At 55.5% G+C, this 13,524-nt stretch overlaps 1 protein-coding gene across 4 annotated transcripts in view; it reads right to left on the bottom strand.

Annotated features, from left to right (window-relative positions):
* The window catches only part of Gtf3c1 (general transcription factor IIIC subunit 1), a 53,382-nt gene that overhangs the window by 15,781 nt on the left and 24,077 nt on the right, over positions 1-13,524 (bottom strand). For all 4 annotated transcript variants that reach the window (XM_070004285.1, XM_070004286.1, XM_070004288.1 and 1 more), the window contains exons 8-20: positions 12,895-13,010; positions 11,429-11,744; positions 10,919-11,112; positions 8,812-8,948; positions 7,110-7,263; positions 5,720-5,823; positions 4,906-5,090; positions 3,622-3,879; positions 3,358-3,503; positions 2,096-2,193; positions 1,342-1,438; positions 1,071-1,248; positions 424-562 (exon numbers count right to left, since the gene is read on the bottom strand). In XM_070004285.1, the coding sequence (XP_069860386.1) occupies positions 424-562; positions 1,071-1,248; positions 1,342-1,438; positions 2,096-2,193; positions 3,358-3,503; positions 3,622-3,879; positions 4,906-5,090; positions 5,720-5,823; positions 7,110-7,263; positions 8,812-8,948; positions 10,919-11,112; positions 11,429-11,744; positions 12,895-13,010 (2,122 nt within the window). The remainder of the gene's footprint in view (positions 1-423; positions 563-1,070; positions 1,249-1,341; positions 1,439-2,095; positions 2,194-3,357; positions 3,504-3,621; positions 3,880-4,905; positions 5,091-5,719; positions 5,824-7,109; positions 7,264-8,811; positions 8,949-10,918; positions 11,113-11,428; positions 11,745-12,894; positions 13,011-13,524) is intronic.

The raw sequence follows: 13,524 nt of genomic DNA, 5'->3' as shown, positions 1-13,524 counted from the left end.
AGTACCACATAAATCTTAAAAAATAAATAAAAAGCAACCATATGTGAGCTGGACGCTGGTGCTCCATGCCCATAATCCTAGCTACCCAGGAGGCTGAGATCTGAACATTGAAGTTCAGAGGTAGCCTAGGCAAGAAAAGTCCTAGAGACTTATTTTCTAATTACCTAACAAAAATCCAGTGGTAGAGCGCCAGCCTGGAGCAGAGAAAGCTTAGGGACAGTGCCCAGGACCTGAGTTCCAGTACGCATGCACACACAACTCAGGAAAAATATGGAGGCTAATGAATAAGTGTGCTCAGTGCTACATGTGTTCAGGAGTCACCAACGGCTGCTTCTGCAGGGCCTTGACCCTGGGCTCCGATGGCATAAGGCCACCGGGCATGGCTGCCGGGGCTTGGGGACAGCGCGGGGGAAGGGCACGCACGTGGTGTACTCCAGCATGGCACACTTGCGCTCCAGGTTGTGCTTGTCGATGGCGTTTTCCTGCTCCTTCGGCAGGCTGCCTCCCTGCTCCTCGCCCTGCCCCTGGCTGCTCTTCTGGACGCAGGGGCAGCGCACCACGCCTGGAAAAGCAAGAGGAAGACGGGGGGCAAAGGGAAGGATGCTAAACCACCAGTGAGTGAACCCCAAAAGAGGGGGTTTGCTGAGCAGAGTCTGTGAAGGGCAAGGTGGGCTGGTTTCTGGGGAAAAGCCACCTTCCTCCTGGAAGCTGTGGGTGGGTGCAGCTGCGACAAGCAGCAGGAAGTCCTGCCCTTGGGGCCAGCAGGGGGCGGGGTGTGGCGGGGCAGTGGGGTGGGCAGCACACTGGCTCCTCAGCCCCTACGAGGCCCCGGGAGCAGCGGGTGGGAAATTCCCTAAGTGCGTACAGGGTGTGCGCCTACGTAAGGACAAGTCATTTTTAATTACTCCGCAAGAAAGAAAATCCTATTTCTTGCCCATAAGCTACACTTAAACCCACTGAGGTGAAGACACAGCGCCCCCACTTCAAAGCTGGCCCCAGGGAGCAGCCTAAAAACCATCGAGCCTCTTCGGGCTCTGAAGGCTGATTACAGAGGGAGGGGAGGGACGCACCTAGTGGGGTGTTGAGGCACACACACTGCAGGTCAAACCAGTAACTCTCCACGTCCTGCATCGAGTCCAGCACGTACAGACGCCTCTCGAAGGGCCGTGTGCTGTGGGCCATGTTGTAATGCGGGTCACAGATGGTGGTGTCGATGATGACCGCATTCTTCTTCAGGAACACGAACACCTGCAGGAGATCCCCACGGGAGAGAGGCGTGGGGGTCAGCATCCCGGCTGCTTGGTCACCAGGATTCTTGGGTTGGTACCGGGGGGACATTACCTGGTCTTTGTCCTGGAACTTTTCTGTGGGGCCAAACTGCAGAAGCCCCATGTAGCACAGCCTCTGAAGGTTCTCCACCACCGAGAAGATGTACCGCCTGCAACAGAACAGAGAGGGGAGATTCACCGCCCGGAATGCAGCCATTGGCAGGGGGTGGGTTCTCAGCAGGCGCATGCGTACTTCTCTTCCCTAGCTGGGCTGCCTCCAGCTGGTACTGGGAAAGGCCTGGCCGCCTCCCTTCCTACCCCTAAGCGGGGCAAGGGAAGGCTGACCCACAACTGGGCTTGATTTGGACAGCAAATGCAACAGAAGGAATCAAAACCCGAAATACAATACTCCAGTAGTTGTGGTCCCTAGCAGTAAAATTTGACTTGACTTTCACTTAAAATGTACCGGCAGCTCCTATTTCTTTTCTTTCTCTTTCTCCTTCCCTCCCTTCTTCCCTCCCTCCATCCCTCCTTCCCTTCCTTCCTTCCTTTCTTTCTTTCGTCGTGGGGCTTGAACTCTGGGCCTGGGCGCTGTCCCTCAGCTCTTCTGCTCAAGGCTAGCGCTCTACCACTTGAGCCACAGGCGCCACTTCCAGCTCCTATTTCTTTGGTGGTTCAGTTAATGGAAAACCTTGAGGCTTTCCAACCAAGAAGGTGGCACCTCTTCCTCTTGGGGGGAGGGGGTGGGGATGGGGATGGGGGGGAGGGTTCAGGGCCCTGTCTCCCAGGGCTGGCTGGGACGTGAGCTGTGGGGTCCCAGGCCTCACCTCTTGTATAGGAGCTGCTGCCGGATGGACCTGGGGAGGCAGCGGATGAGCGTGTGTTTCTTCAGAGGGTCGTTCAGGTACTCCTCAAGGTTTTCCACCTACAGAGGCCATCGGGAGGGTGAGCCTGGCACGAGGCCAGGGGCAGCTGCAAGCCTCAGGGGAATGACTGACCCCCCCCCCCCCCACGCCTCCTGCCTCTCTGCCCTGGCAGCCACTGGTCACGTCGCGTGGGTGACAGACAGCATCCTTGTGCTCTGGGGACATCAGGAGGCAAACAGTGGAGATTTACACAAAATAGGGATTCTGCAGCTGTCTGCATGTCTGTCTACCACATGTCATCAGCAAAGAAACCAGTTTTAGATGCCAAAAAACAGAAGTCGGTGTTAGTTATGGGACATGCTTAAGAACGAATACAATGAACTACTTAACATCAAATTAAAAATTCTAGTGATGTGAAAAGTTTAACAATGTTCCATGGAAAGAACAGTTAATGAAAGTAAGCATCCCAACTCCTTTTTTAAAACAAGAGATCACAGAGCTGGGAAGATGGCCCAGTGGCAAAATGCTTGCCTTGCATGCATGATGCATGAGGCCCTGGGTTCGATTCCTCAGCACCACATATACAAAAAGAAAAAAAGCCGGAAGTGGTGCTGTGGCTCAAGTGGTAGAGTGCTAGCCTTGAGCTGAAGAGCTGAGGGACAGCGCACAGGCCCAGAGTTCAGGCCCCACAACCGGACCCCCCCCCCCAAAAAAAAAAAATACAAAAAAGAGAGATCACACATAGCACAGTTAAAAAAAAAAAAAAAGACTAGAAGAAAATGTATCAAAAACATGAGCAATGATTCCCTCTAGAAGTGATATGGCTATAGCTAGTCTCTATTATACTGAATTTCTAAAGCCATGTTTTGTTGTTACACTGCAATTATCTTTCTGCCTATCTAAAGACAGATCCATTTAGAAGAACAAGCCACTGACCATCCATCCATCCATTCATCCATCCATCCTATTATCTATTTCTACTCTAATCTATCTAGTAGAAAAGTATCTTGGAAATACTTTTCATCTTACCATTCTTCTACCAATCCACCCACCCACCTCACCCACCTACCTACCCATCCACCTGCCCATCTACCCATCCATCCATGCATCCATCCATTTATCCACCAATCCATCTACCCATCATCCATCCACCCACCCACCCATCCCTGCTGCTCCAGTTCTTCCCCTTCACCAGCTGAGTGCATCCCCCATTGTTACGGTACCTTGTAGCTGACTTGCACAATCTGGACGAAGATGGAGAGGGGCAGGCAGAGAAGAATGTCACTGACGAGAGCCCAGCCAAAGCCAAAGTCTCTGTGAATTGGGATGGGAGGGACGTAGCGCATCCATGAGGCGTCATCCACGTACACTAGGAAGGAAAGCAGAGGGAGTCACTCTCGGCGGACGGGATCCACTTATAAGTGTGAGGCTGTCTCCAGCCATCAGATGGGAAGCCGGGTCAGGAAGTGCTCTGGGAGCCTCCCCACCTGTCTCCGGGGTGCGCTCCACTTCAGTCTCCCGGGCAATGCCTTCGAGGCGGTCCTTGGCTTCTGAGGCCTCCCAGTCACTTCCCAGGGAGGAGCGCTGGGCTCCTGCTTTGCCTGCCCTCCTCTCGCTGCTAAAGCCCATCTTCTCCACCGAGTGGCTGGCTGGGTGCCCGTAGATCAGGTACCACAGGAACGTGTGGATCACCCGCAGCCGAGGCATTTTGGGCAGAAACCCAAGGGACCGCCCAAGCCCTGGAACTGAAGGAGAAAGGGGGTGGGTGGGGGCTTGAGAAATCGCCGATAAAATTCAGCTCAATTCACCTCAAACCACTGCCCAAGAGATGGCAAACATGTTCCCTCCCTGGTGGGAAACAAGCACAGAAATACCGAAAGGAAGGAGGAGGCTGGAGTCCTAGAGGTGGGGAAAGACCTCCCTGGGGAGGACACTGGCCTGAAAGGCAGGATCGAAAGCAAGGGGGGCTGGGGGGGATGGAGAAAGTAGGCATCACAGAGGGCCACCAGATGAAGACTTGTGACTTGATGAGGCCTGGGCGAACTATTCCCAACCTCTTCTTCATTTCTTTGTTGCTCCAGAAGGACCCTGACTCCCTAGCAGCAGAGGCCGGGTGTCCCGCGGGGAGGGGAGACGCCTGCTGGCCCTGCCCGCTCGAGTGCACACCACGCGGCTGGTGCCTGACGCCGTCTGACCTGTGCCAGGGCAGTGCTGCCCAAGGGGCGCCCGTGGAGGGAAACCACGCACACGGCTGCTGTGGCTTGGAACCCACGCCTGCCATGCCCCACGCCAGACACGGCTGGTGGAGGTTGGGGCCCTGTGGTATCAAGGCAGCCCTCCTTCCCCAACAGCACCCTGACTACAGAGCCCTGGCCAGCTGCTGGAGCAGCTTGCTGGGGAAGCGGTGGCCCTGTGAGAGCCAGGAAAAGCACACAGGCACGTAGTGACGGAGGGAGTGCCTGTGGCTTGTGGAGTGTCCCAACTAAGTGTACTGAGGAGAAGCAACTCATCCTGAGCGCAAAGTCCTTGGGCTGGGGTCGCGCATTGTCTCAGCCGGGCCTCCCACCAACCTGGTACAGTACACCAGACAAGAACAGTCTCCATCTTGCAGACAGGGACACAAGGGTGACAGAGATTATGTGAACACCCTGTAAGGGGCCAGCTGGTAATTCAGAACTGACAGAGCTTGGTGGGGAACACAGAACGGACCACACCCGCGAGTTCAGAGAAGCCAGATCCAAGACAAATAAATGCAAGCCATCGCTCCTTACCTACAACGGGCTTGTAATTTTTAAGTGGAGGCACGCCCATTTTCTCCTCGGCCTTCTTTGCCCGAGCGCTGTCAGCCTTGGAGGGGCTGGTTAGGTAAGAGTCTCCTGGGCCGCTTGGGCCCTCTGCCTCGTGACTTTCTTCTTCAATCTCCTCTTGGGGTGCTGGGGGTTGGGGCACCTTCACCCTGCAAATGGGTCATGAGGAAACTCAAGGGCTGGGGGAATGGTGGGTCAGACCAAGCTTGTGGGGCCTGGCATTGTTCACACTCACTCATCATGGGCGCAGACTAATGATGCAAACTAATACCATTTTCTCTGGGTGACTGAGACATGGGGGGTGGGGGTCCCCGTGAGCACATGCCTGCCTGCAGGTAGAAGCCACCTGAGGTAGAAGCATAGAGTCCTGGGTCTCTGCCGTTACACACGACAGCAACCAGGAACTTGGGCAACTGGTTCAATCACTGTGGCAGGACATGCAGATACCACCAATTCCAGCTTGCAGCTCAGCTACCATGGGCCACCTCTGGTCTGCTGAGAATTTCTCCCATGTCTGAGTTTTCCCTCAGCCTGTACCCGATGCCTGAAGCTCAGGGAGAAGAGCCGCTCAGTGCTATGATGAGACTGAACAGAGATGCCCCTACCTGGGACAGGGGCCTAGGGTGAAGACACACATCACGTCCTAAGATCTAGGGCCTGAGGGACCCTCGGGCTGGGGGACCATGCTACGTGCTTGAACCCAAGGCCATTGATGGTGGGAGGGTTTAGCAGGAGCGGTGAGTTGCTAGGGCAACCCCTGGGTGTGGCAGGCCCTTACCTGTTGGCGGTGCTTGAGTTGGAGATGCGGAATCGGACCTGCTCGATGGCACTTCTGACCAGAGGGTCGTTCTGATCCATGGACGGGTGTACAACCAGGTCCACCTACAGAGCGGAGAGACATGAGGGAGGGCGGAGCCGGGGAGGGCAGGGCTGAAGAAGCCAACTTGTGTCTATAGCAAATTCCTTAGCAGAACAATGCTGTGTGTCCAACATCTCCAGCAGGCAATCCCAAGAAGCAAGCCAAACGTGGGCTCTCCACAGTCTATAGGTGCTATACCACAACTGTTCAGGAGATCACAGGGTCAAGCTCTGGACACAGCTGTCCGCCTACGGTACCCTGGCTAGGCCTTCATCATTGCCTGCGGGGCATCCCTTCTGCCTGGAGCTGTACCCGTACCTGCTCTGCTAAATCCTGTGCCTGCCTCTCCTGTGCCTTGAGTCGCGAGGCAGGTGGCTGCCTTCCCTGGCGCTCTCTTTTCCCCTGAATGGCGGGGCCCTAAACAAACTCCTCTAAGAGGAGTTGCTTCTGATTTGGCTTTCCCTCAGGAACTAAGGCTATGGGATGGAGACAAATGAGTGGGTCTGGGGAGCTAGGCCCACTACCACCTTCTTCCTTTTTTGTTTTTGAAGTAAAATTTTACTTCATTTTTATATTACTCTGATGTAGAAATATTATTGGAGCCAGAAAATAAGGCAAAGTGGTTTCTTTTTAAAATAACCATTGTGCTGGTGGCTCACACCTGTCATCCTAGCTACTCAGGAGGCCGAGATCTGAGGCTTGTGGTTCAAAGCCAGCCTGGGCAGGAAAGTTCCAAGACTCTTATCTCCAGTTAGAAAAGCAGAAGTGGAACTGTGGCCCCAAGTGGTAGAGTGTTAGCCTTGAGCAAAAAATGAGCAAAAAAAAAAAAAATCCATAGCAAGATGGGAAAGAACAATTGAAGGAATGACATTGGAGCTGCACTGTACTTATAACTCAATATTTAACAAATACACACTGCATTGTTTTGGGAAGTAAGTTGTCTTCTGTCAACAGAATATTGACACAATTACATAATTAGCGACATAGATACAATACAACTAAAGATTAAATGATGAAAGCCAAAGCTTTTTTTCTCTCCAAGGTTGAGAGGGTGTAACAGATGCTTCAGGGTTTTTTTTTTTTTTCAGGCAGCTAACATAACATTAAAGCCTATGTTTTCTGTGATTCTTTTAACGCATATTTATAATGGATATGCCCCAGAAAAATCTAGAATAATTAACTAGGCAACTAAAATTAAAATAGAACAACAACAACAAAAAAAACCCCTAGTAGAATAAAAGAATTTTCACTCAAAGACTCACAGGAGGCAATGAATTAATTAGAAAACGAGAACAAGACCCAAGGCTACCTTCTTCTTGATGCCGTCCTGGACCACAGTGGTCCGGTAGAGCCTCAGGAGCCCCTCCTCAGACAGGTTCCTCACCAGGCGCACGATGGACTTCTTACAGCACTTGGTGGCCACGCCCTCCTGCTTCTCCTGGTCCATGATCATTTTCTGAATCCTGCGTTACAAAGTAAGCGGGCCGTTCTCCCCCTCTCCACGCGGAAGGCCACGCAGTCAGAGCAGGTGCACACCAGAGCAGAATCACGGGGGTTTCCCACACCCTGCAGGGGCTGACGCCTTAGAGCATCCAGGAAGATCTCTCTCCTAGGCTGAGCAAGGAAGTGGAAGGCAAGCCCCCTCACCAGCAAGCAGAAACCCCGATTTGTGGTGGCAGGAAGAACACGAGTGGCGTGGAGGGGACTGTCACTCCAGCCAAGGGTGTCCCGGGTAACTACCGCCTCCTCGCCCTGAGCCTCGGTCCTCCCCATGTCTCCCCTTCTCTGGATCTTACCGGGTCACTATGGCATAGCTAGACCACCAATCACAAAACGCTAGGGCCAAAGGGGACATTAGGGACAGGCATCGTGGCTCGTGTCTGTCATCCTAGCCACACAGAAGGCTGAGATCAATATGGTGGTTTCAGGCCAGCCCAGGTGGCTCACACCTGTAATCCTAGCTACTCAGGAGGCTGAGGTCTGAGGATCACAGTTCAAAGTCAGCCCAGGCAGAAAAGTCCATGAGACTCTGATCTCCAATAAAGCACTAGAAAACTGGAAGTGGTGCTGGTGGCTCAAGAGGTAGAGCGCTCACCTTGAGCTGAAGAGCACAGGGACAGCGCCCAGGCCCAGAGTTCAAGCCCCACGACCATCACAACTGGCAACGTGGCTCAGTGAAAAGAATGCTTTCCTGGCAAGCAGGAGGCCTTGAGTTGGAACTCCAGCAGTGCAGAAAACAAAGAGAAAAAAAGGAAAATAGAAAAGACTAGCTGTGGTGCATGCCTGCCATCCCATTTATGCAGAAGATATAAATAGGAGGATCAGAGTTCAGGCCAGCCTGGATAAAAAACAAGTCCCTATCACAAAAATCACTAAAGCACAAAGGGGCTGTGGGCATGGCTCAAGTGATACAGCACCTGCCTACCAGCAGGCTTCATGTCCTGAGTTCAAACCTTAGTACTACACACACTCAAAACGGGTGCTGGTGGTTCACGCCTATAATCCTAGCTCCTCAGGAGGCTGAGATTTGAGGATTGAAGTTTGAAGCCAGCCCGGTCAGCAAAGTCCATGAGATTGGTATCACCAATAAACTACTCAGAAAAAGCTAGAAGTGATTCTGTGGCTCAAGTGGTAGAGTGCTAGCTTTGAGTAAAAGCAGCTCAGGGACGGCGCCCAGGCCCTGAGTTCAATCTCCATGCCTGACCAAAAAAACTACCCCAAAACAAAAAGGGCAATCAGGAACACCTAGGTCAGCTACCACCACACAGAGGAGGGGACCATAGTGACAGGGGACCTGCACGGGGCCCTGCCCCTCACACACTCTGGCCACAGACAAAGCAAAACCCCCACATCCCTGACTGCAGGGCACGGCTGCTTCTCCCTCAGCCAGTGGCTGCACAGCAGGCGTGCTGAGCCCTGAAGTGGCTACCCCACCATGCAAGCCCTGCAACCCCACAAGGAGAGCAGAAGGCACACGGCAGCGGCCGGCGAGGGACCGGGGAGAGGCTCACGTGAAGAGGCTCTCGATGAGGCGGAGGTTGGTGACGGCCTCGATGATCAGGTTGCGGCGCTTCAGCAGGCGGTAGGTCTTGTGGGAGTTGTCCTGGCCCCCGCCGTGCCTGCCGCTCTTCTGGGAACTGCTGATCTCCTGCAGGAGCCAGAGGCAGGGGTGGGGGGCTCAGCCAGGCTCGGGCACCACCCACCCGAGGGGTGTGCTCCCCTCCAGCTCAAGAAGCCAGGTCAGCAGTGGATAGGATCCCGTCCCCCCAGCCCTTTTCTGGGCTCTCAGGTGAGGGGGGGCCAGCAGCCGGTGCTGTTCCTGGGCTCAGCTGTCCCTGTGGATGGGAGACCAGCACCCTCAAGCTTCCTAATTCTGTTCTCATCTCCCAGCAAGCCCCGCCTTGCCGGCCAGGGCAACAGGGCCCGAGGGGAGGGGGAAGGGGGAGGAGTCCAGATTGGGTTCCCCGGGGGGGGGGGGGGGGGGCACAAGTCTGGGGCCCAGTGGAGGTGGAAGGACCTGTGACCTCTGCCCAGAAGCCCATGGCCCCTAAATGCCTCCTTCCCGTCCTCAGGAGCGCAACCCTGTGGCATCTGCCCCCAGTGAGACCCGAATGGAAAGGAGAGTCTGACTGGCGGAACTCCGAGCAGCTTGACTTCTGCCCACGGGAGGCACTCTGGGAAAATGACAACTCCTCAGGGGCTACAGCTCTCTTTTGGGGCCGTGGGGCCTCAACACAGGGGTCATTGCAGCAGGGGCCGAGCTCTGTGCTAGGCACCCAGGGTCATGACCCCTGTACCAGGAAAGGCTCTCCTGTGCAAAGCGGCTCACTCTCCACGTGGCAGGGCTGCTCTGCCTACATGTCACTGGACATTCGATAGTGTCTGAACAGAACTAACTGTTTCCTGCTTCTATACGTGTATTTTAATATGTTTATAATGGCCTTGCACCTGAAGCAGGTTTCTTTCTTTTTCTGTCGGTGTAGGGCTTGAACTCAGGGCCTGGACACTTGCCCTGAGTCTCTCTGTGCTCAAGACTAGGGGTCTACCACCTAAGCCACAGCACCATTTCCAGTTTTTGAGTGGTTAACTGGAGATAAAACTCTCATGACGAAGCCGGGCGCCGGTGGCTCACGCCTGTAATCCTAGCTACTCAGGAGGCTGAGATCTGAGGATCGCGGTTCAAAGCCAGCCCGGGCAGGAAAGACTGTGAAACTCCTATCTCCAATAAACCACCAGAAAACCAGAAGTTGCACTGTCGCTCAAGAGGCAGAGCGCTAGCATTGAACTGAAGAGCTGAGGGACAGCGCCCAGGCCCAGAATTCAAGCCCCATGACTGACCAAAAAAAAAAAAAAATCTCATGGTGACTTTTCTACCTGGGCTGGCTTTGAACTACGAACCTCAGCTCTCAGCCTCCTGAGTAGCTTGAATTACAAGTGTGAGGCACCAACGCCCACCTGAAGCAGGTTCCTAACCCTGGCAGAGCTGACATCCTCAGCCAGATGGCTCACTACTGGGAGATGGGTAACAGCACCCTGGGGGCATGGTGATGCACACCACCTGGCGGGGCTGAGGCATGAGGATGGCTTGGGCTCAGGAGTTCAAGGCCAGCCTGAGCAACAAAGCGAGATCTTGCCTCAATGTCCTGCTCTGTATCCGCTCACCACCCTTGTAGGCCCTCCCTCAGCAGGGACCATCAAATTCGAGGAGGGAGGAGGAGGGGCACGTCACCAATCTATGCACCGCGGCCACTCTGGAAAAGGCGTGTGCGGGCAATGAGTGGTGTTGGGAGACCAGGGCCAATCTGTGCAGGGTTCAGGCAGGGCAGGGGAGGCTTGGGACTGTCCGGTGCCGGGCATGGAGTAGGCACGTGGGGCCTGAACTCTGGGCCTGGGCGCTGTCCCTCAGTTCTTCAGCACAAGGCGAAGCGCTCTACCACTTGAGCCATAGCACCACTTCTGGCTTTTTCTGCTTATGGGGTGCTGAAGAATCGAACCCAGGGCCTCATGCATGCAAGGCAAGCGTTCTACCACTGAGCCACCTTCCCAGGCCCCTGGCACTCTTATTACTGGCTGCCACTGTCCTCGTGGCCCTCGCATCCGCTCCCCATGACCACTGACCTTATCTAGCCGGACCTCCTCGATCACAGCGATGTCCCCGCCATTGCTCTCCACGCAGTGAGAGCCGAAGGACACGAGGTCCGAGGAGCTGCTGGTGTCCCCGAGGCCGTCTCTGGCCCCCTTCTCCTCAGCTGCCCCCAGGGAAGAAGATGGCTGGGCCTTCATCGCGTTCATGTTTCCGGCCTTCCATCCACCTGCGAGGAGGGCAAATCGGAGGAGGGGGTGGTCTGGGGGGAGGCTGGGAGGGCTCACTGCGGCCTGTGGCGAGACCTCACCACACCACTCAGCACATACACCTCCCGGCAAGACCAGCCCCAACAACCCACGCTTTCTAAATGCAAACCCTGAAGCAGATCGCTAGTCATCTAGGGGACAGAGGGAGCTCATGCAAGTTCCTTCAACACACGGCACTCGCAGGGAGGATGGGGATCGCAGGACCAGGCTCTCCACAGCTCCCCTATGGGATGTGGGTCGGGCCCGGGGGTCCCCATGCGCACGCACGCGCCCTACCTTTGCCTGGTGTGGAGTGGTGGGGCTGAGAGCCAGGCCCCGCGTCCGCGGACGCCCTGGCCTGGCCCCGGGGCGCGCGGCCCTTGCGCTTGGTGGTGTGGCGCTCCTCCTCGCTGTCCGACTCGGAGAGGAAGGCGTCCTCTCCTTCGGGCTCGGGCAGCAGCGCGTCCTCCAGCACCGAGGCCAGGCTCACCGTGGTGAGCAGCTCGCCGCGGGCCTTCTCCCGCGCGTACTGGCGGCTCAGGTCACTCTCCTCAGCGAACGCGCACGTGATGTACTTGGTGGTCCGCTGCCGGCCCTCGTCTTCCATGAAGCCCTGGGGTGGGGGGGGGGGGGGAGAGGAATGCTCAGCACCCTCAAGGCTGGTGGCCCTTTTCCTGCCAGGACACTTTCCTCAACTGTGACCTTGAGTATGTGTGCTGAGGCCGCCAGGATCTTGCAGCGGGCCCGGCTCGGACATCCGTGGAGCACCCTGGGAGGCAGGGCTGGGAGGCAGGGTCCAGCTTCACTTTCCATGGGCTTTCCAGGTCTCACGTGTGTCCCTCCCCTGCTCCCCCCACCCCCCTGCAGCCAGGGATGGTGCTAAGTGCCTGCTGTCATTGGGTCAACTATGATCCCGCCTTCCCACAAAACGTCCAAAACGCACAGCAGGAGTGGGTGCGGCCTGCTGAGGTTTGCATGCCTGGCCCCAGAAGGTCCAGGTGGCAGAAGTGAGCTCCCCAGGGTGTCAGCATCTTGAGGTGTGGCCTAGTGGGAGGGGCTGAGGTCCCCGTGGTGTGTGCTCTTTCAAGGGGACTCCGGGACTGATCACCTCTCCTCTCCCCTTCCTGGCTCGTGATGTAAGGGGCCGTTTGCTCCGCCATGTGCTCCCCTAACCAGGGGCCCAAGGCAATGCGGGCTACTCGATCATGGAGTAGAACCTCAGGATTTCATTATGGTTGTGAAAAGCTAACACAACCATCAGGGCTGAGATGGCGAAGGGCGCACCAGGCACACCACATTGCTAGGGGTGTCTATGTGTCAGGCAATCACGTGAGAGGGTGGGCCGACTGCTCCCCCACGAGGGTGACTTCTGACTTTTCACTGCTAAGAACTCCTTCACTTCTTTGTTTTTTTTTTTTTGGCCAGTCCTGGGGCTTGAACTCAGGGCCTGGGCACTGTCCCTGAGCTCTTTCGCTCAAGACTAGCACTCTAGCACTTGTGCCACAGCAACATTTCCGGCTTTTTGGGTAGTTTATCAGTAGTTATTGGGCCTCACAGACTTTCCTGCCAGGATTGGCTTGGAACTGCGGTCCTCAGATCTCAGCCTCCTGAATAGCTAGGATTGCAGGTGTGAGCCATCAGCACCCAGCACACTCTCACTTTTTCAAAAGCAAAAGCCAACAAGAGCCCCAGTGAGTGGCGACAGCACGGGCAGGCAGCCCGCGGTTTGCCTCTGGTACAAAGGGGAAGGCTCGGGACATTACCTTGACAACCTTGAACCTCTGAAGAAGTCGACACAGCATTCTGGCTTCCAGCTTCCCCACGTTCATGGCCACTCGGATCTCAGCCTGGGAAATTCCTTTCGTGCCTCTGCGCTCAACTGGGAGGAACAACACACTTGAGCCCCACCCAGTCGGGCCCAGGCCCTGCCCCCTGCCTACCAGGCCTCTCTCCTCCTCACTGTCTGGTCTCCATGCTCCTACCTAGGTACCAGTGACCACCCACCCATGACTAGCACTTCATCATGCATGGGAAGATGACTTTCCCATCTGTTTTCCACACACATCAAGGTGACACACTCCCCCTCCACCGCTTTTCTTTTTTTTTGGGGGGGGGGGGGGAGTCTGGTTGTTGGGCCTGAACTCTGGGCCTGGGTGCTGTCCCTCAACTCTTCAGCTCAAGGCTAGCGCTCTACCACTTGAGCCACAGCGCCCACTACCAGCTTTTTCTGTGTATGTGGTGCTGAGGAATCAAACTCAGGGCCTCATGCATGCAAGGCAAGCACTCTACCACTGAGCCACCTTCCCAGCCCCTTCTTTCTTCTTTTGTTGGTCATGGGGATTGAATTTAGGGCCTGGGTGCTATCCCTGAGCTCTTTTGCTCAAGGCTAGTGC

Source organism: Dipodomys merriami, unplaced genomic scaffold, assembly GCF_024711535.1.
Source record: "Dipodomys merriami isolate MVZ:Mamm:240054 unplaced genomic scaffold, mDipMer1.0.p SCAF_62, whole genome shotgun sequence".
NCBI classification, from domain to species: domain Eukaryota; kingdom Metazoa; phylum Chordata; class Mammalia; order Rodentia; family Heteromyidae; genus Dipodomys; species Dipodomys merriami.
Note: the sequence above shows the minus strand (reverse complement) of the source record. Positions and strands in the feature narration are given on the sequence as shown.